Source organism: Xenia sp. Carnegie-2017, unplaced genomic scaffold (genome assembly GCF_021976095.1).
Source record: "Xenia sp. Carnegie-2017 unplaced genomic scaffold, XeniaSp_v1 HiC_scaffold_2, whole genome shotgun sequence".
NCBI classification, from domain to species: domain Eukaryota; kingdom Metazoa; phylum Cnidaria; class Anthozoa; order Malacalcyonacea; family Xeniidae; genus Xenia; species Xenia sp. Carnegie-2017.
In genome coordinates, this window is record NW_025813482.1 from 6,570,080 (window position 1) to 6,590,870 (window position 20,791).

The following is a 20,791-nucleotide window of genomic DNA, read 5'->3' on the forward strand; positions in this document are numbered from 1 at the left end:
TATCTGAATTGAGATTGTTTACTTGGAATCACCAAGTTTTTTTTGGCTTCGATGTATACGAGGATGGAGGTATTGCAAGAAAGAAAGCTTCATAAAGACAAATCACTGTTCTTAGATTCAGTTAAGTGCCTATCAAAAGTGCCATCCATAGCTACTGGACCTGGAATTTGATTGAAGATTAAAATACTGCTGATATTAATTCCTTTGAGTAAGACTATATATGAACGAATGCCATTTTGACCGAAACGAACAAATTATCCCGAGTTGCGTTTTTTATCTCAGGTATCATAATGACGTGACTCGTCAAATTGCTGGGATTTTTCCTAATACAGGCTAATTTTTTATCTCAGTTGTCGGGTTTTTTTCAGACGCAAAACTCGTTAAAATCGACGACAAGCGATATCAACTTTTCCTAATCGACGACAAGCAATATCACTTTTTCCTAATCGACGACAAGCAATATCAACTTTTCCTAATCGACGCAATACTATACTTTGATGCTGTTTTTTTTTAGTTTTAGTTTTATGAATGTACAAATTTCGATACCAATGCCTATAAATTTGAACCAATTAAGATGAGCAGTACTCAATCCACTACAATGGGCATTTGTTTTAAAAATTCAAGCCTATACACAGTAGCATGAAAAAGTTTCAGAATTAGATCACCTTTTAAATTGATAATATTGACTAAAAATATTTTATTTTAGAACTTTCACAGAACATATTCACACGACCTATTACCTAACATAATGTTGGCTGTATTAATAATTTTTTTCTCTGACAATAGCTATTTTTATTTTCAGTCTAATTAATGAGAGTTTAATTAAGATGTTTTTCTTTGTTTGCAATTTCTCTATTGCTTACTGTGTTCCTTTTACTTTCGTATGTAGTATTTTGTGGATTTGGGCAGGAACCAGGAAGCATTAGGGCAGCAGAGCTATAGCCTACGAGCAGGTGGTGCTGTGTAATGTTTATTATAGTGCACGTACTCAGCTCTATATAGTTTCTGGTTCCTGAGTTTAAGTTATTAAAACTTTGCAGAGTAAGCTATCTATGTTTTCTTAACCACTTTTCTTCCGAAAACAATTTCTGATTAAAAAGGAAAAATTATGTTGTAATGAGAATTGTGGCCGGATACATGCATGAGCTATAGACTTTCTGAGGTATATTTCGCTCCTACAATGTAAAAGCAGCAAAGTCTTGATTAAACAGTGTTTTAGACTTTGTATTCAGCCTTAAAGAAAGCACCATCATTATCAACCATAGGTAAGCTAAAATATCTATTGTTATATCAAAAGCAACATAAAAATAAGGCCTTTACCAACATCTCACAGTTTTCTCGAGAATTTAAAGAGATCCCAGTACCAAACCATGCTAAAGATCCTTCGTTAGCATTTCTGAACTAAAGTCATCACTCTACGCTCAAGGCAGAGTTATTTCTCTGAAGCTTTTTCAATTTTACTAAATCTCAATCTTTATACAGGGTGTATATTTTTTTGTGACACAATCCCTGTACTGATTAGTCTGAAGATATTTTGAGCATTCTAATTTTTTAAGCTTTTTATATCACTGCACATTTTCTTACACATGATGCGCATACAGTTAATCAAATATGTCGATTGGGCTGTCCAATGTACCATTATAAACACCCTCTTTTGTATTTTATTTTATTGTCGATCTTGTATGCTGGACTTTCTTTTCTTAACCTTAATCTGCCTGCGCGTAAATTTCTACCCATACCGCAGTTCATGAGAAAAGTAAATGCATGAAAAATGGTTGCAGTTAATTCAAATTAATTACTAGTCAAACAGGCAGCTTATGTTTCAAACTTTGTACTATCCTAGTAGCTATATGTATCCAAATAGATGATGACTGCATAAATGTGGCCCTGATACTTGTTCTGTTATGTTTATGGATTACGCTTAAAAATTCTGTGTTCTATAAACAAGCTAAATAGATCTCTCTTTTCTGGGGTAGTGGTAAAAATTTTAGGGGGGTAAACTGGTATGGAAAAGGTGACGTAAGATAAAATGAGGGTATGTATTTGATAGTTGGGTCGTGCGTCCTGCGAGGTGAGTGTAGAAAGTATCACAGTGTGGGTAAGTCTTAGTTTCAGCAGAAACAAAGATCACACTCAATTTATTTAATACCCATTACAATGTCATCCAGCCTTCCCTTCTAGTAAGAGAAGTGTTCTTGACAAGCATATGTGCCCAACTGTCAGGATGATATCGTATGAACCGGATAATATCATATTGTCTGTACATAATAGACTTAAAATGCGGTATCGCAATGTTTTTTAAGGTGAGAGAGGTATCTGTCTTATTCTTCTACGATTTTATAGAAATTCTAGCAATTATAATTTGTCACAATAGTTTCCACTATTCAAACGCTAATTCACATGTTCGACCATTGCTGTTTTTTTTACATCTCTTTGGGCCTGATTATATAGAGGCGAGCTGGCCCGGATAGCGAGTTAGCCCGATGATTTCAAGCGATTGAAAAGAGCCAAAACTTCAAGGTTAAAAATTACAACTGTTTGCGAAGCACCACACGTCACTCAGGTTATAATTCTCAAATTAGGGCAAATTGGTTGTTTCAATTTTAAATGTTTTGAGAAATTATTAAATCAGAATTATGTAAAATTGCTTGAGAAGATTTATCTGATGATAAATATTGAATCGTTTCCATTTGCCAAAATCATTTAACGCTTGGCTGAATCCCGGCTACCGGGCTCATGTAATCAGCCATTACCACAGAATAGATATCTTAACAGAAGATCCACTCGTGTCGGAACCTTTGATGTTCAAGTCCCCCCCCTTTTCTGAAGCAAATTCTAAGACACGCCTTCCAGCAACATACTTCCGCTATAACATTCTCGTGCAATACTATTCTGTATTGATTTCGTGAAAGTATCTTGCTGGGAAGTCACGAATGCGTAGTGAAAAAATACGCCACGATTTTAGCCGAGTGGGCCTTCTGTTAGATGTCTATTCTGTGGCCTTACATAATTTTTATTTCTGCGCCTAACAGCAGACTCAAAGTCAAAAGCCAGCATTACTTTGGTTCATTTCAAAATATCAAATATTAATAGTATAAATAGAAATTCTCGTCAAGTTTTAGACATGAACAATTAAGATTAAATCATATCAGCCACATCAATGTTTCATATGATCCAATAAAACTAGTATGATTTTTATTCAATTAAATAACCGTGTACTGAGCAATGCGCCAAACGAACGCAGAGGGAAAAATAACTGCACAGAACTAAGAATAATTATTTTCATGCAAATCCAAAAATAAGGACGTTTTATTGTTGGCTTGATATCGAAATGTTATGTCCCTTCTATTCTCTAATATATAAATACAAATAGTGTGGTACAGACATGTCAGGGGAGGGAACTGAGGAGAATGTGTCCCTCTTTCATTTATTTTAAGACAATTTTGAGATTTTTTCAAACTTATGAAAAAAGGTGGGGAGGAGGTTTATAATATCAATTTTATATATTCATATAAATTGTTAATGCCTCCTGCAAACAGGAACAGGAACAAAATAAAGATAATAATCAACTACCTTTGATCGTGGATGCTCGATAAACGTTTTGAAAATTTGGTCTATGTTTAAGAAATCCAGCAGCTAGGAATTTTCTCAAACTTTTGTCGCTCGTACCGTCACTCACAGTCTTAACAGTCCGGCTACGCTAAGTCTGTGTGAGAAAACAATTTTTATAAATGACGACAATATAAAACATCTTGTTAAATTTTTCGTGGTTGCCGTCAAATTTGAGATACAATTTTCGTTGAGAATGGCTTTCAGACAATTAATAAATTCCTTATAAGCTTTTACGATGTTTCTTTCTCCATGCAAATATTGTTCAACGACTCCTTATCTTGTTGATGACAGGTACACCCAAATTTTTTGCTATTATCAAATAGTCATCGGGTTTGGTGCTTCAAAAGCCGTCATTGTTTGGTGCTTTAAAAGCACGTACCAATCTTTTGCTTCGCTTTCGTCAAGTTCACTTGCTCTGCCAATGTGCTTGGTATTTTTAGCTTCACTCCATTTCACTAACATTATCACAATATACAGGGTGCATTAAAAGAATGCTCATATTTGAATCAGCCAACATCTAGAAATTGATCTGTTGTGAAATTTTAACAGTGACATTCTATATGCTAATCACACAAGTGCATAACTATGCATGTTTTCCAGTTAAGCCTAGTTTTCACTAGTGACATAAGCCCAAGCGATAAAACAAAGCAAAGCATATTCTCCAGAGATCGGAGGAAATAAAAGAAAAAGGATTTTCTTTTCAATTTGTTATTGTTCCATACCTTATGCTTGTGTCAAGTTACAGTACTTATGCTTATGCTGATTCTGATGTTTGTGTTGTGTCAGTCACTTCATTGCCTTCTTTTGTATTTTATTTTTGTTTTGTTTATGTCGCTAGTGAAAACCAGGTTTTATAGAAGTTATGCTAGCAGCAAAAAAGCTCAGTGCTTTTAACCAAGATATGCAATATATACAGCATACAATATTTGAAACACTTAGCATAGTAATAGCATTGAGATTATCACACTAACTACATCAATTTCAAAAGGTCTTCATTTTGATACACAATGCATGATAATCAACAACGACACGGATAAAAACGAACGAAGGCTTTCCTAAGGGACAGAGATACAATCACGTATTTTACGCCTAGCTAAAGGCAACTTGGCTAGTTTTATTGAAACAAAAGAATCTTACTAAGCAAAAAACCAAGTTTTTATCTATACATACTAACAGTGGTTTTATTATAACGCCTAGCGGCCTTGTTAGTAGATTATCCTGCAAAAGTTGAAAACTGCAGCCAAATTTACGAAATCCATGCATTATCTGTATTTACGTGTGATTGATTGCTTTATATTGCCCTCCAGTCGATATATGAAATATAACTATAAGCTGTTTTTACATCACATCTGCAGATATATAAGTTTACAAGTCACTATCGTTTTATAGACACAGGATCATTATACAATTGATGATTAAAACTTTCAAAATTTGCATATAAAAATTAAAATGCCACAATATTAGGCTTTAACATGTTCATTCAGTATATTTAGACTATAACTGATTTTTCAAATTTCCCCACAGCACAAGTCTTGATATCCTACACATGTATGGTCATTGAAATTCCATGAAGACGTCAGCGAGTCTTGGCAGTGTTACAAGATCAAGATACTTTCCTGAGAAGATAGCCGAGGTACACCAGTTCATCTCAATTGATAAATGAGGATAATAATGTTTACTAAAGGTTCGTATGTTTTAATTATTCAGTACTAAAGTAAAATAATATCAGCTATTTATATGAATGGAAAAGCATCCCTTACCGTAATCTTCTGTTAGTCTTGACTATTTGAATGAGAACCTGAGAAAAATCTTGAATCCATCAAACATTTGAACCATCCAAAACCATCTCATTGATAAATTCAGTTTACATTGACGAGCTTTGTACATTGGCTATAAGTAGCTAACACAACCATAGTTCAAATGGAAAACAATACATTTCAACAATTCTGAAAGATGCATAAAATTACTCGGTTATAATTAGTCATGAAGAATAATAAAGATAGAAAATATTAAAATAAAGTGTTCTAATGAATTCAGTAAAACCAATACATACTTTTTAAAAAACCAACAAAAGTCATCCTAACTGAGAATGTAAAGTTATCACAGAAGATCGGTTCCTTCAAATTTTTTTCCAAAACCATTATTTAAATATGAGTTGTCCATATCGATTTTTAAGCTGGATTTCCACTTTTATATAGGTTTGTTATTAACCCACTAATTATTCAAACTAATAGTCAAGGCTGGTGTGAACTGTACATAAAAATGTTTTATATTTTTAAATAATATTTTCCTTGACTCATCAAGCAAAGTATTCACATATTTAAAGGTCTCGCTGCAAGGAATTTGCTGGCAAGAAAGTAAATTTTTAAATCTTTGGTTACGAAAATTCTTGGTTTGACCAAATAACAAGATTGATGCATTTGTTGATAGTTAATGCATGTATAATAATCTGATGTAGAAGACTTCAGTTGTGTGTCAAACGTTTCTTCTAGTTATATGTCATGTTGATAATCACCATCGTTACCATGTCATGTTGACAGTCACCATAGTTATCGTGTCATGTTAATAGTCACCATAGTTACTATGTCATGATATATTTACCATGCACTTACCATTCTTGGTTACACGAACAAAACTGATTTTTTGTGTTTATTCAATACTGTTCACCATTGTTTTGTGTACCATTTTAGATGTCTTGCCGATATAGACAAATTTTGAATTGCTGCCAAGATGATACGTCATTGGTTTTGGCTAAAATATGTGCTTGTAACTCATGAGATGAATGGTGAAAAATATATCTTAAATGTACAAGGGTCAAATTTTTATGTAGTCAACAGCTATATGCAATTGTTGAATACACATGGGTGTAATAAAAAAGGTTTTTCGAGCTACAGTCTTTGCAAAACCTTGATAGAGATACTAGCAGCGCACATTTTTTAGTTATCTTTATTATTGTACAGTATAATCAAAACTTTTGAATAGAGAGGACACTTTCATAGTGCCAAAGCTCCATTAACGGGTTACTCACGTGTTTGACGTGAATAAAAAAATACGTGAAAAATATCATACACAACATTTATTATTACACTAACAAGTATTAAAATGTAATTTTTTTCTAAGAACATTGTCATATAAAAATACAAAAAATTAAATAAAATATATCAAAAAAGGCCATGCCAAAAACAAACACAAAAAAATAATGGCATAATGCAATAGCAGCAAAGGTGTCATTCAGTAAGTCCAGAGGATGAGCTTGATGACATATAATAAATTTAACACAAATGGTCTTAAAGGTTTGAAAAAATTCTGTGATGTTACTTTGGTTTTCTAAATTAAAGAAGTCACTCGCCTATAAGGAATATATGAATATACAACCCCAATTATCATTCTAGTGCCGTCCTTGGATATAAATATTGGAAATCAGTAAAGAATAGAAGTTAATTAGAATGAACTTTAAAAGAAGACAATAAAGGTCATATGTTGGTGTATAGTGTTTCATGTTCTGCATGCATCATGACATAAAAATCTAATGTTTTTTATTTAGGGGCTCTTCACATGATCCCGGCTAACTGGGGCTCAGTGAGGCATTAAATTTTCCGATATATTGAAGGGAGGAAAAACTTCAAGCTTAAAAATTACAACTGTTTATTAAGTACCACAAGTCATTCCTGTTGAAATTCTCAAATTAAGCAAAACTGGTTGTTTCAATTTTAAATGTTTTGCGTAGTTATTAAATCAGAATATTGTGAAATTGCTCGAGAAGATTTATCTGATGATAAGTATAGAATCGTTTCCATTTGCCAAAAATCATTTAACGCCTCGCTGCATCACGGTTAGCCGGGCTCGTATGAGCAGCTCCTTAGTAATTCAAAGAAGAAGGACCCAGAACTGGAGCCAGAACCGTATAGCAAAACAAGTTGGTAGCTAAATTTAAATTCACATTTTTGTAGGAATTTTCATTTGTACATAAGCAATATCATTCAGATATTTTTGCTAGGTAATTGGTGGAGGGTTCATAGAGAGTATAAACTTTGTACTATATACGGTCTTCAACTTTTTTCCAGGTCTTAAATATCTTAGCCATACTGTAACCGGCAAATTTTTACTCAATATTTGTCTTAAAACAGCAAGAGGTTTATAAAACCTCAAGAGAAATATCATATCTTAAGCAAATATTTATTGAACTGTTATCAACTATCGATCAAACTGTCAATACAAATAAATAAATTATCAAGCTCAAGTTAAAGTGCAACAAAAAGTCGTCATTTGTTGGCCATGCAACAGTTAGCTCATTTTTTCTCATATGTCAACGAATTCGTGACGTTACTGAATGCGTCAATATGATAAACTAAAGTTTTTATCTCGTTTCGTGGACAATAAAAGACGGTATTATTTGGAGAAAACATCTCTTAAAGTTCGAAATTGAAAGAGTTTTCAACTTAAGGCAGACTGAGATAAAGTAAGAGTGATCATATCGACAGCACAAACAACGAGATTTTTCACGCAAAATCGTATTAAGTTTGTCTAACAACAATTCAAATTAACTGCAGGGGGTGAAATTCAGTTTACAGGACATGAGCAGAGACGCCTGCGTAAGGTCAACCTTCATCAATAGCTGCATGTTTGTGAATAAATGCATTTATATGTTAAACGTACGAGTCACAAATATTGATTACCCATTGCAAATAGTTTGTTATATTACACAAGTTAACACTGCAATGCGTAATTTCTCTCAAATCGATATGCAAGTTTTTGCGAACAGTTGTTCAGATATACAATACATAAATGAACAAAGGTGAAGTTACGAGATAAATACGCTGATATCATAAAAAATATGTTATAAGTACTTCTGGAACGTTTATAATGACGAAATTAAAATTCTATTTCTTATACTCACGATTTGCAAGCAACTTGAAAAAATATTTGACAATTAAAACGATATGTACAACCATCCACTTCATTTCCGGGATAGCAGCAATAATTTATAATCGATGTATAAAAGTTTCCAATGAAGCTGAAATTATATAAAATTCAACAATGCCTCTTTAGCTTCATCGCATCAGCCACCCATGCAGAAAGATGTCTATAATATTTCACTGTGTAGGTTAAAACAACTCCCTTGAGGTCTTTTTGTTTTTTCAAAGTTCTCGCGGTATTTGATTACCGGATAAATATACAAGAGTTTACAGATATTTATCACTAAGCTGTTGACTACATATCAGACCAACCGTTTGAAAGGAACACCATTTTTAATAACCGTTCAATGTTTCTGCAAAACTGTACGCAGTGTACTACAGCTGAACTCATTCAACTGAGTCAGGTAAGCAATACCAAATAAATATAATGCATTTTGTAATTTCAATTACATGCAAAATTTTGCCCATTTTGGCCTTGTGCAATGAAAATTTTGCACACATGAGACAATCATCTTGACATCTACCTAAATATCAAATTATGTATTAAAGATGATTAATGCAGCCCAAATTTTCCATCGAATAACTTCAAATCAATTCACTCAGTTGCGTTTTTCACGACGTATCATTTAATTGACTTGCATTTATGGATTGGATTCAAGTTAAAAAAATTACAGATTCCACACTGGTATTTTGAAAATCACTGTTGACACCGAAATCACGCTGTGTTATAGAATTATACACAGAAACTCCAACAATTTTAAGAATTTAAGGTCTTTATCTTAGATGTGAATTTAAGTGGTATCGTACAACAAGAAGTGTTAAGCACACAGTATTTTTCAATGTGCGAATGTAAAGATGTATTTAGTTAATTAGTTTTGCAGAAACTATAATTCCTTTATGAAGCAGCTCCAACTTAGTAAACAGCTAAGCATGTTTTTTTCTAATCAGAGTTTTTATGTTTTTTAATGTCTGATGATAAGAAGCGAGCAAAATTTTACACCTTCATATGATGCAACTATATTAGTGTCACCGAGTCTGCCAATCAGGACACGTTTTCATTATAGCAATATGTAGCATTGTGAGAACCAGACAACACACTACGATAAAAACTGAAGTACTGCAAGAGAGATTTTAGCGCAATTAATGGACGTAAATGAAGCGATTAGCTCCACGGTTGTATAACATTCCGAAAACCTATCTTAAAGACAGATTTGGAAGTACGTTAATGAAAATATGAAGTATTGCAAAATTGTTAAATGATCTTCTGATGGTGTGTACTATAGTGAGTGAAATATTACAGACCTATGTTTTGTTCTGGGAATATTCAAAATACGTCGAGAAATTTTGCATTTTAATTGCCTAACTAAAATCAATCACTTTTGCAAAAATTGAAATTATGTGAATACCGTGACAATTTATTCGAGGTAATATATGCATGCACTTTACTTAAAATTTACGGCTGTAACCAAAGGTTTTATAAAATACAATGACTATGCATGCAGTCAATTAAAATGATCTGTTCCTAAGATCTAATGCCAAAAAGGGAAATAAAATAAAAAAGAATTCTCCCCTGATCAATATGCATGACTTCGATCGAGTTTATAATTCTTGTGCTACTGTAAAGAAAATGTAAAGTTTCATGACTGAGAAAATAAGAAATATCAACAAATTATTTGTCGTCTTAAATAAAAGGCTCAAAACAAAACTTTGAAGAGTTAGAGCAATTTTTACTCTGAAGGCGTTTAGCATTTCTCTCTAAAAGGTTTCCTTTATTTTTCTCTTTATTTCTACAATTTTCAGTTTATCGATCCGATTTGTTTAAAAATGCTTAAAGCTTCTTATAATCTAGAGGGGGTCCACAGCAATTGAAATTTGCATTTTTCAGCAACTAGAGTTAAGATTATAATATCTAAGAAAATATTAGAATGACAAAACACAACTATCGAATAAATTATAGTTCAATAGTAAATAAGAAAGGCTTAAAGGGGATAGTACTTAGTACTTATTACTTCTAATTATAAATAATTATTGCCTATTTGTTATTCAGGTACATGGTTTTTCATACTACTTTTGAAGCGATTATCAAGTTGATGTTTGCTAACATGCATTTGCTATTCAAATAAAAAATGAGCGCACCAGTTTGCTTCAGTGACAAACGTATATAACTAATTACTAATGTAAAACCTTTACATATTTTCAATGTGGTGCTCGGGAATGATTAATGGACATATTTACATATTTGAGCAACGGGCCAAGCATCCATTAAAGCTGATATTCACACTTTTTTGTCACAAAATTGTAAAAATTAACGACTTTACGCACCCAGACAGGCGTAAACATTTATCTTATTTCATTGCAGTAAGTCTCCAAATCCGTGATAAACAAATGAGAATTGTCTGCAGAAATATTTAACTCCTTATAAAGGACAGGTTATGTCTAGCACATACTTTGACTCGTGACTCGTGCTGACGTATGTATATTTTTGACATCTGTTATTCTTCATACTATAGTTTTGCAACCTAAGTATCCTAGAAAACGCTGTAGAAAAATTGTTTTGCAGCTCTATTCAATTAAACTATATACTTTAAAAACCAGACACAAGGCAGGAATCCGATGGATTTATGTATTGATTTTAATATTAATGAATTTGATGTAATATGATCGTCCTCATTCAGTCTGCTATGTATATTGCACGATTTTCAACAATTCCTATAGTATCACCTGTCTCTATCATAATATAATTCATCATCAAATAACTTGCTTGTAGTTGTGGGCTTGTGGCAACAACAGTTTGTTCTAAGTCATAAAGCTGTGCATCAATTTTGTTATTGTCAGTTTGATAAAACACATTTCCTCACATGATATATCATCGTCCTTCTCCACTTCATTTTTCGGCGTCACACTCACAAAATAATAATGCTCTCTCCAGTTTGATGTTTCGTTGCCAAAACACTGTACATTGTAGATATTTGGAAAGTGTACTGATAGTGTCAGTTATCTAACTGATAAAGACTGTTTCTCAATTTTAAGACGGGTATGAGATTACCAAACTGTTTGGTAGTTTTAACTTTATGGATATCTGTCAAATCCATTCTTTACTTTTTCTCAGTGGCGTAATTGCTATGAGCTCTGGGTGAGCAGAACCACGGGCAACCAAACAATCAGCTTGCAAGGGGGGGGGCCTAAACGGTGTTATTTATGAAAATAAAGATAAAAAAGTAGGTTTATGTAGTGCAAGTGCCAAGTAGAAGTATTTCATATTTCTCTTTGAAAGTTATTCGTGAATTCATGTTCTTGGTAGTAATTTGAAAGCTCTGTCTGGTATTTTTCTGTGTATCAATTGAAAAGCAGTGTTGATACTATGTTCTCTTAACGAGTATTAAGAAAATGTCTATGTAGTCAGAGTTTGGTTGAAGGGGCACCCCATTCTTCAACGACCACGGCTGGCCTGGTTCAAACTAACGCCTCTGCTTTCTCTGAGTCTTCTTGCATGAAAGGCAGAAGAAATTTTATCAACCTTGCAAGAAAAAGCTTTATAAAACAGTAAATTGTATAGCAATTGTACTTTATCTGCTGAATCTGAGTCGGGATTTCAACTACTTGAGGATAGACCATTTTGACATGTGGATAAACAAATCCTTGAATGAGTTATGATGATAATAGAAGCTTTAAAAGCATCTACTTATAATACTGCATTAATAGAATATTTAAGTCTTGGTTGTACCAATTTCTTAGAATACAAGGAATTAAAAAATCTTAAACGGTATCCAGGAATTTTAGTTGAAATACAGATTTTTTCACGAATAAATTTTCTCTTTGGATCGTCTGCATAAATGATTCCCAATGGTGTTGAAAAGGTGATATTGACGTATTTTATTTTTGAGAGCGTTTCAGCATATTAATCATCTGCGACCGAGTCTTTGTAGGCTATAGCTATGACCTACGAAGTTCTCTATCTAATACTTACGACTTACTAACCTTATTGAGAACGAATTACCATCATGCAAGCATCGCAGATATTCGCAAAGCTGTTTTCGTGCAGCAATTGAAGTTTTCCGTTTGCGATAGCATAAATTTATTCATTAGAATGCCATCCGCTAACATTGATAGCAATAAGTTGTATTGGAAAATGAATATATATTCGATTTCTAAGCCTTTTTTAATTGCACTCGCGACTTTTCAAAACAAAAAAGTGTGATGCACAAACCACAGTTTCCTACAAAATCCGATAGGATTGTAACCCACATTTCAAATGCTTGATCATTTAATGAATAAAAACTGTGTTTACAAGTCTTTATCCATCATTGGTCTTATAGTTTAGATTCCTGAATTGCTGGATTAACTCATGTGCCTCTTGTCGTTGGCTGAAAGAAAAATCACTGTCACTGCTCTTGTCGAATCGAGTTTTTTTAATTCCTTAATTTCCTTTTGTACAATCGAGTCTGTTTCTGCAGATCTTTTAGGAGATCCATAGCTCCATTTTACCCATCTAGTATTTTATTCTTTCATTCGGATTCGATGGTGGACTTTGCCATTGTTGCATGCAACTGTTTATATGGTGTTCAAAGTGAGAGAAAGTTGATTATATTTTTCGTTCGTGCTATTCCTCTATTTGTGAAAGAGTCTTTAAAATGAAATAACCAAAAATGCCCTTATTATGGAATATCTTATTTCGTATCAATGCAATTCCTGTGCGGTTGCTGCCAATATATTAACAGATATCGCAGTAAACTGTACTTTTTGTTTTATTATTTGATAATTTGCCATTGGGATTATAGAATAAGATACACTTTAACATAATCTCGTTAAACCTATGTAATACACGTTTCATCCATTTCTGCACGTACGATATTTCAACAAATATGACAATGGATATGATAGCTATAAACATGATATACTATAGACTATATATAGTAAAAGAAATAAAAGTCTGTTAGTTCCGTGTCTCATGTCTGGTGTTTGTGGAATTTGCCTAAATCTAGATGGCGACATTTTCAACATTTTATGCACATGACAAAACTTTGTAACCATACACCCAATCTAAAATCGTTGGCAACAGTTCATTTCCAGCAAACTTCTTTCTAAGTAGAAATTACCGTTTATTTATGCAAACAAAGAGTTGTATTTTAAAAATGAAAAGGATCTTATTTATAGCTACAAAAACACCAAAAATCTTACTAATTTTAGAAATATGGAAGTAATTTTGTTGCGGAATACTTAGTGTGACAAACATCAGAACTAAACATGAAATGACGTCTTAGTAATTATTTCAAGCATTTTTGTAACTAAAAATCCTTTCATATCTAAATTCAATAGAATCTTCGATCAGGAAATGCCTTGCATTCATTTTCCATCAAAAACTTTGAATTTTCGTCAACTACGTGTTTACAACGTTCATAATAAACTCTTCATGGACACAACTGAGTGACTAGTGCATGTAAACCGAAAGCGGTAATTCATTATATGAGCTGCTGTATGAGCAACAGTTTTGTCTGGTGTATACAGATCCGTAGCGTCATGAAATACAAAAAATTACTTATGAACAACTGCCGATGAAATTGTTTCATTGAATAACTGTATACGTGTTGAGTTGCAATTTGAAGCTTGTGTGATTTCTAAATGCGACGTAAAAATCGTTTTCAATAGAGCAAATTCCAAGGTATTAAGCTACAAAAATATATAGACACAATTAATTATTTTGTTTGCAAAAAGGTTTAAATCAAATTCAATTGGAATGTGAATACATAACTATGATATATGTAATTGTTATCGATACAAGAAAGAATGTAGCCTACGGAGTAGCCTAAAAGCAAGTACTTACATGTTTGATATGAATCCTTAATTCAAAACCAAATTAAGTGCTTTGTCTAGATTTATACCAAATTTCCTATATCTAAATACTATCGTATGAGATATCAACATTATGAAGTATTTACATGAAGTATTTACATTATCATAGTATAAGCACAACTCCTGTTCCACGTATAGAAGTTATACCTTTATGTAAAAAATTTTATATGTAGCACAGTTGCATCTTTCATAGTTTTAAGTTATGCATTGTAACTGAGAGGTACACATAAACTCGCACGCTGCACCATTGGATTCAGGTGTCCCTAAATGTCCAAGCCAACAGATTTTTCGCAGTCTTGTTAGTTTCCTCGTAAAAAATCAAAACATTCGAACGGGAACTCCTCAAAACATTTCACTTTAATTACTTTAATTTCAATAGACATTTTTTATCAGTTGGAGTTTTCCGTTTGAAGTTTGATTCAGCAATGTCGTTAAAGTTCTTTGTCAGTTAAGGTCAACAGGTCTACTGGATGATGTAACTAAGTGTTTGGTGTGGTGCAATCGTAACGTCGTTCTCATGATGTAAATCAACTACAACATCACACAAAGAACTGCTTATAGTAAAATTATAACTCCGCCAAAATAACAAAATTATAATATGAAATCATAATCTTATATTTATGCATACATATATGAAACTAGCAATCATATTTCTAATTTCAATGGAAAAACAATCACTTACATAGAGAAGAAAAATTACAAATTTCAAAAATGAAGTTAGTTTATTTACATTATGAAACAGCCTAATTGATACTCGATGTTCTAGACAAATTTTGTGCCTAATGATCATTTCACTTGTGGTAATGAATGATTGGCGATCATTGCTAATGGCTAAGTGTTGCATGTATCATATACGAAGACAGCTTAGATGATTTTACCATGTTATTAAGCATTTTGAAATTTATTAACATAGTTCTTACATGTTGGCAGTCCAAATATAATTCAAATTCTTTTTTCTCAAATATAAACTAAACAGATATTTTACAATCTCACAACTAAACAATAATCTATATATTTGGGTTTATATGTATAAGAATTTTATATTACATCTTAAGCTTCAACAAGCGCCAAACATCAAAGTCTCTTTGCTTAATCGCCGATTGCCGTTTGCCAACTCATTCATCCTGTCTTTACCTATAACAGAGGCAACTCAGACTAATGTAACCTTGACTACATGTCACTATTATCGTAGGACGATGTTATAACAGAATAAAAATAATTTGATCTTCCAGAGCAAAGTGCAAATAATGGTATAATCTTAATTATACATAGATCTCATTTGAAAATCGTGGCAGTTGCTGATAAAGCAAAGTGCAATGCTAATGTGATGATGTGACTTGCTTTTTATGTTAACTCTTATATGTTTAAACAAAAAACTGCAATAACATTAAACGGAGCGGACGGTCATCGGCTAATCAACCTGCTTTGTTTGTCAGTTTGGTTGTAATTCAACTTTTAACAAAGTCACAGCTGCTAACCCCGTCGTCATTCAGCGTCAACAGGGCTTACTTTAACAAGTTTTACATTTTTTCAAAATTAAAATAACCTTATGTCGAAAGATATTTATGTCCGAAATAATATCTCTAATTCTAGTCATAGTTTATATGTCTAGGCTCCGTCCCAAGTAAAAAAAAAGGGGGGATCAAAGAAATAAGTAAATGAAGACAAATTGTCTCTATAAGGAAACATTTTGACTTAGAATGTTTTGCTAACAACAGGTTAAACTTGCAAACAAAGCGCAACGTTTGATAACCAAAGTTACAAATAACAGAAAATTTCTACAAGAATTGATGCATTTTAAAATCATATAAACACAAAGCACCAACAGAGTGCGCAAAATATAAAGAATCATTTTTGTTTAGCCGCTGGCGGTCTTATAATTTGGAGATGTTGATCTTTATGTTAAATGTCGAAAAGGGGAAGAATAGTCGTGCTAACAACTTATGCATTTATTTAAAGTTGTTTTAACACTAACCTGTGTACATAGGTGTATCAATTTCTGACTGGATGATGATGAATATGTGACAAATCTCGTACACAGACAAAGGAAAAAAGCTTGAAATGAAGTATTCACCGTTTCTATAGACTTGATCAAGAATGTTGATTGAATGTTTATCTAATCCTATTTTCACTTGCTCTTTGCACGTTTTCAAAAAATTTTGTGGTTGAACTAAAATTATTTTTAGTATTCAGCTAGGTTCCGCTTAATTTAACTAATTACACCCCACACATTTGCTGAATATATGCAATCACATCGCTTGGATTGACGATTTTTTCCAAATCATCCACAATTTAAATTGCTCAACAATGTCTTCAAAGGTATTTCAGCAATTTTGAGCGTTTTATTTAGTCATATGGGGCCACAAACAAAACACACAATATGTTTGAAGGAGAATTTTATGGAATGTGAAGTATGAACGTAATAAGCAAATATTGTAGGAATACAATCAGTTGTGATTATACTTACTTTGTCATGATAATCTGCTACCGGATATTTTGTCGTCATTTTGAACTCGTACTGGGTGGAAGAAGGTGGCCAGGAATCTTAAAAAGCTATATTTCGCCAACGAGCGAACACATGTCAAGCTAAAGTCACTGCGATATAGTATTGTTGCAACGATTAACACTTCAAATATACACTGCATTGGTAGAGCTGACTGTACATAAAATTACCGGTCTAGTGGTTAAGACAACTGGTTGAGCGTTGAAATATCACTGTTCTTCTTTGAGGGTAACTGAATACTGATAACTCTCTGTATTGCATAGGATGAATTGGAGTAAACGTTTTCGTGGACATATATCACGAAATGGCAGTCGTCAACACATATCTGCTGTTCATATCTGTTTCATCTTGTGCATTTTGGTGAACTTTGTATCAAGCAAATGTTTGGATTCTGAGAATGCTTTTCTTGCTAAAAATGGACAAGGAAATGATGACATGACCGAGAAGTTGAGCGAAAATGACGCCAACTATGATTGGCAGTTGTCAACTGACAACGTTGACCTATATAGTATTATAAGCAGATTAGACTTAGAAGAGATAATTGCATCGATGGAAAATATGTCAAGCGATGTGGGAGAGACCAGTGTTTCCAGAAGACCAAAGCGATCAGTTGATAGAGTACCTAAGGTCAGTTCACAAAAAGTTACGACAAGAAAATATGCGGAGACAATGCCGTATGCTGCCACTGTGATGATTTCAAGCAAATGCACTGGAACGTTAATTAGTCCAAAGCACGTACTTACAGCAGCACATTGCGTATTCAATAAAAGAAGGAAAGTGAAAAAATTACGAGTTGGTAAGTTCATTAGTTAGTAAAATTATGCATGCCGTATTCCATGGATGCATTCCCTAGATGTAGGAGATCATTATTGCTTTTACAAGACGAAACGCTGCCCAACACTGTTGTCACAATCAATTCACCATCAAGATAATTTATTATACTCCAATCAGTAACTATACATGCGCCATGGTCAATTTTGAAATTTTCAGGCCCATGTACTGATGAGTTAAAAGCTTCAAGAATAAGACAACCTTTACTAAAGGATTATCAATTCCACTTAGTTAAATCACTAACCATAATTAAGAATAGTAGCCAATAAAAAGGAATTCACTTTCGACAAATTGCAATACAAAAAATACAATAGTGAAGGCAATTCGAGCGCATTGATAGCTAAGTCTTATAGTTTTCCCTACATGAGCCAATAAAGGAGGCACTGGAGAAAACGATATTGAAACACTTTAATTGTGTGTAGATATTTAAATCTTTATCTTTGTCAAACAATACAATAATAAAAAGGAAATCAGCACGAAAGCACTTCTTTGAAAACTTGGAAATTTTTTTATTCTTAATTGATTCTGTGGTTTGTCATTAAATTTTAACTGAATATTGATTCATCGACTTTGCGTCGTTTTCAATTAATTGAAGAATATTCTAGAAAACACTGTTTACTGTATGCACGAATGAAATTTGTTGCTTACGATTGAATCTACTTTTGTAAGACAAGCGCTGTCAGAAAATAGGGAAAGGAAGTTGCCAGAGAGTTGGAAATGGCTCTATTTCATTACGCCACGACAAAACGCATTCTTTCTTAATCTTTCTACGTAAAAGCAGATTCTTTAAACAATTAAACTTGTTAATCCCTCTGATTTAGGAAACTTAGTTTCGCAATTTTACATACATCATATATTACTAAATGTTAAGCATACACATACTCACATATTGAAATGAATAAAGTTTAACACGATTTATAACCCCTCTTGCTAAAAAAATGTCTATAAACTAGTGTTAAAGAATCTAAATATAGATTGTTCTTGTTGTAAATGACAAAAGAATGTGCATCCAAGGGCAAATAGCAGCTAAATATAAAATATATATTGATGAGCTATCTATTTTAGTCCTTTTATTGTTTAAACGTTTCTTAAAATATTTCATTAACTTTTAATCACACATAAAATTATCTTTGTGTGTGATCTGCTAACAAAAATATTAGCTACCATGACATGACTGAGCTTTCGTTTTTATCAAAGAAACATAAAATTTTGTATTCACCTAAAACCAATATTAATTATGATATTTCTAAATCCCGACATTATTATGTGTTTGTACTGATTATTGTTTGCTAAAAATAGGTTTGAAAAAAATATGGGGTCAACTATTGTTATCCTGTTATATAAACATTGTCATTTCGCCCCTGCATGTATAAACATAATGTGGACGATCTGTTTTTCAGTATCGGATTTAGGTTATATAGGAAGACATTAAAGAAGTTATATTTAAAATTCAAAATACTTTGTAAAAAATCATGTTGGTCAAATTTTGTCTTCAAAATGTTTTTTTGCAGAATTTTTCAACCAATAAACTAATTGCTACGGTATTTTGAATTGAAAATGAAGCAGTATATTGACTTGCCCTATTGATCCACCACTGCTATTGTTAGCAAACTTCGAAAACGGGAAACTGCACAATTTTTAAACGGACTTTTTCAAAAATTAACTTTGTTTGATAAAATTTCACTTTATTTCGCTCTCACACAACATTAATTGTTTTACAAGTGATGTTCCTAAAATGAAAAATAAGAAAGTTGAGATAAGATCGACCTCTTTTAAAGGCCTAAAGTGAGTTGGGTTCCATGAACAGCCATCTCAAGTTTTTGCTTTGTTCAGTATTCATCATAAAATTAAGAAACAACATTAAACAGTATCTTTGAATTGATATAGCATATTGTTTAATTATTGGCAATACATTTATTTCAATTCGCAGGTATCGTGCGTAAGAAGGGCCGTCCAAAATGGAGGAAGGTGCGCAAAGTATATGTTGATAAAAGCTGGCACAAACTAACCAGAATACCCTCAAAAAGATCAAAGCATGATTATGCAGTTTTGGAAATTGGAAAAACTTTTCCGCGACCACATATGACTCCAATTGTGTTCAACGAGCACGATAGTAATGTCTTACAATTCAATGGTTTCCCGATAAATAAAAAAGATAATACAATGTGGAACTCTCGTTGTACTTCTAAGCACATATACAACGGCTTGCTGATGAATTACTGTTATATGTCGCCGGGCATGTCGGGATCTGGTGCCTACTTGAAATTATCAAATGATAGCTACGGAGTAAGAGGACTTGTGATTGCCTCCGTTAAATTGAGACTAAGAAACCGCATTTGGATATTTAGTGTAATAAATCCAATAACGGAAAGTAAAAAAAGAAACATTTGCAGATGGATAAAAGATGAGAGCAATTGTTGAATTTACATGTAGTCCTATACAGAGATTGAAAAGATATCGCTACACTAAAATGAAGTCGATATACAATGGTCTCTCATTAGAAACAATGAACCACATCATGAACCACTATCCATAAAAACTTGTATAATATCCATGCTTACTGTACATGCATTTGATATTTTGAACTGTATGGTGATGCTGTTATAAAATTGAAGTCTTTAAATTCTATTATTATTTCAATATTCGATTACTAAGTATGCCCACTCATAGAATAGTGAATAGATGTGTGTAATACATGAGATAATTTATTGCTTAAGTAAAAAATAAAATATCAGAGGAAGAATATAAACAACAATCTGTGTACATACATGAAGTATAACCAATATCGTAGGAATAGTATTCATCACTTTTCAATTGTAATGTTTTCATGATGTATTTTAAAAATTAAATTGATTCTACTCACGTGTGCAACAGTGACCACAGTTCCTCATTGTTGGACTTGTTTTGTTGTGAAGTCCCACTAACATTAATCTTAACATTTCCATTTTTTTAAAACTTTCGCCAATTCTCAGAACTCCGAACCAAACGTCAATGCTTGTCTGATAAAATGTAACAAATATATTGATTTCAAAGTCATCGACAGACTTTGCTTGACTTCTCTTCCTTTTACTTTTTTTTA

General features: G+C 32.7%; 1 protein-coding gene and 2 long non-coding RNA genes across 5 annotated transcripts; 1 reads left to right on the forward strand and 2 right to left on the reverse strand.

Moving 5' to 3' along the window:
• Nucleotides 1-4,691: 4,691 nt before the first annotated feature.
• Nucleotides 4,692-5,442, reverse strand: LOC124440640. Its single transcript, XR_006946706.1, has 2 exons — nucleotides 5,373-5,442; nucleotides 4,692-5,259 (listed from the first exon to the last, which is right to left on the reverse strand). It is a non-coding gene; the product is annotated as an uncharacterized LOC124440640 (long non-coding RNA).
• A 3,378-nt stretch (nucleotides 5,443-8,820) lies between these two features.
• On the forward strand, nucleotides 8,821-20,583 carry LOC124440274 (serine protease 23-like). 3 transcript variants are annotated; one of them, XM_046990630.1, is made up of 3 exons: nucleotides 8,821-8,932; nucleotides 17,145-17,677; nucleotides 19,643-20,583. In XM_046990630.1, exons 2-3 carry the CDS (start codon nucleotides 17,146-17,148, stop codon nucleotides 20,131-20,133), a joined length of 1,023 nt encoding a protein of 340 aa, XP_046846586.1. In that variant the 5' UTR covers nucleotides 8,821-8,932; nucleotide 17,145; the 3' UTR covers nucleotides 20,134-20,583. The 3 variants fall into 3 exon arrangements, with proteins under 3 accessions (XP_046846586.1, XP_046846587.1, XP_046846585.1); XM_046990631.1 differs by lacking the exon at nucleotides 8,821-8,932 and adding an exon at nucleotides 9,593-9,745; XM_046990629.1 differs by lacking the exon at nucleotides 8,821-8,932 and adding an exon at nucleotides 9,795-9,810.
• Nucleotides 14,945-17,151, reverse strand: LOC124440280. Its single transcript, XR_006946639.1, has 2 exons — nucleotides 16,354-17,151; nucleotides 14,945-15,512 (listed from the first exon to the last, which is right to left on the reverse strand). It is a non-coding gene; the product is annotated as an uncharacterized LOC124440280 (long non-coding RNA).
• Nucleotides 20,584-20,791: the final 208 nt, after the last annotated feature.

Excerpts from the sequence above, each read along its gene's own strand:
- LOC124440274 (XM_046990630.1), top strand. The coding sequence starts at position 17,146 with ATGAATTGGAGTAAACGTTTTCGTGGACATATATCACGAAATGGCAGT. Across the intron at positions 17,678-19,642 it reads AGTGAAAAAATTACGAGTTG|GTATCGTGCGTAAGAAGGGC; the intron begins GTAAGTTCATTA and ends TTCAATTCGCAG.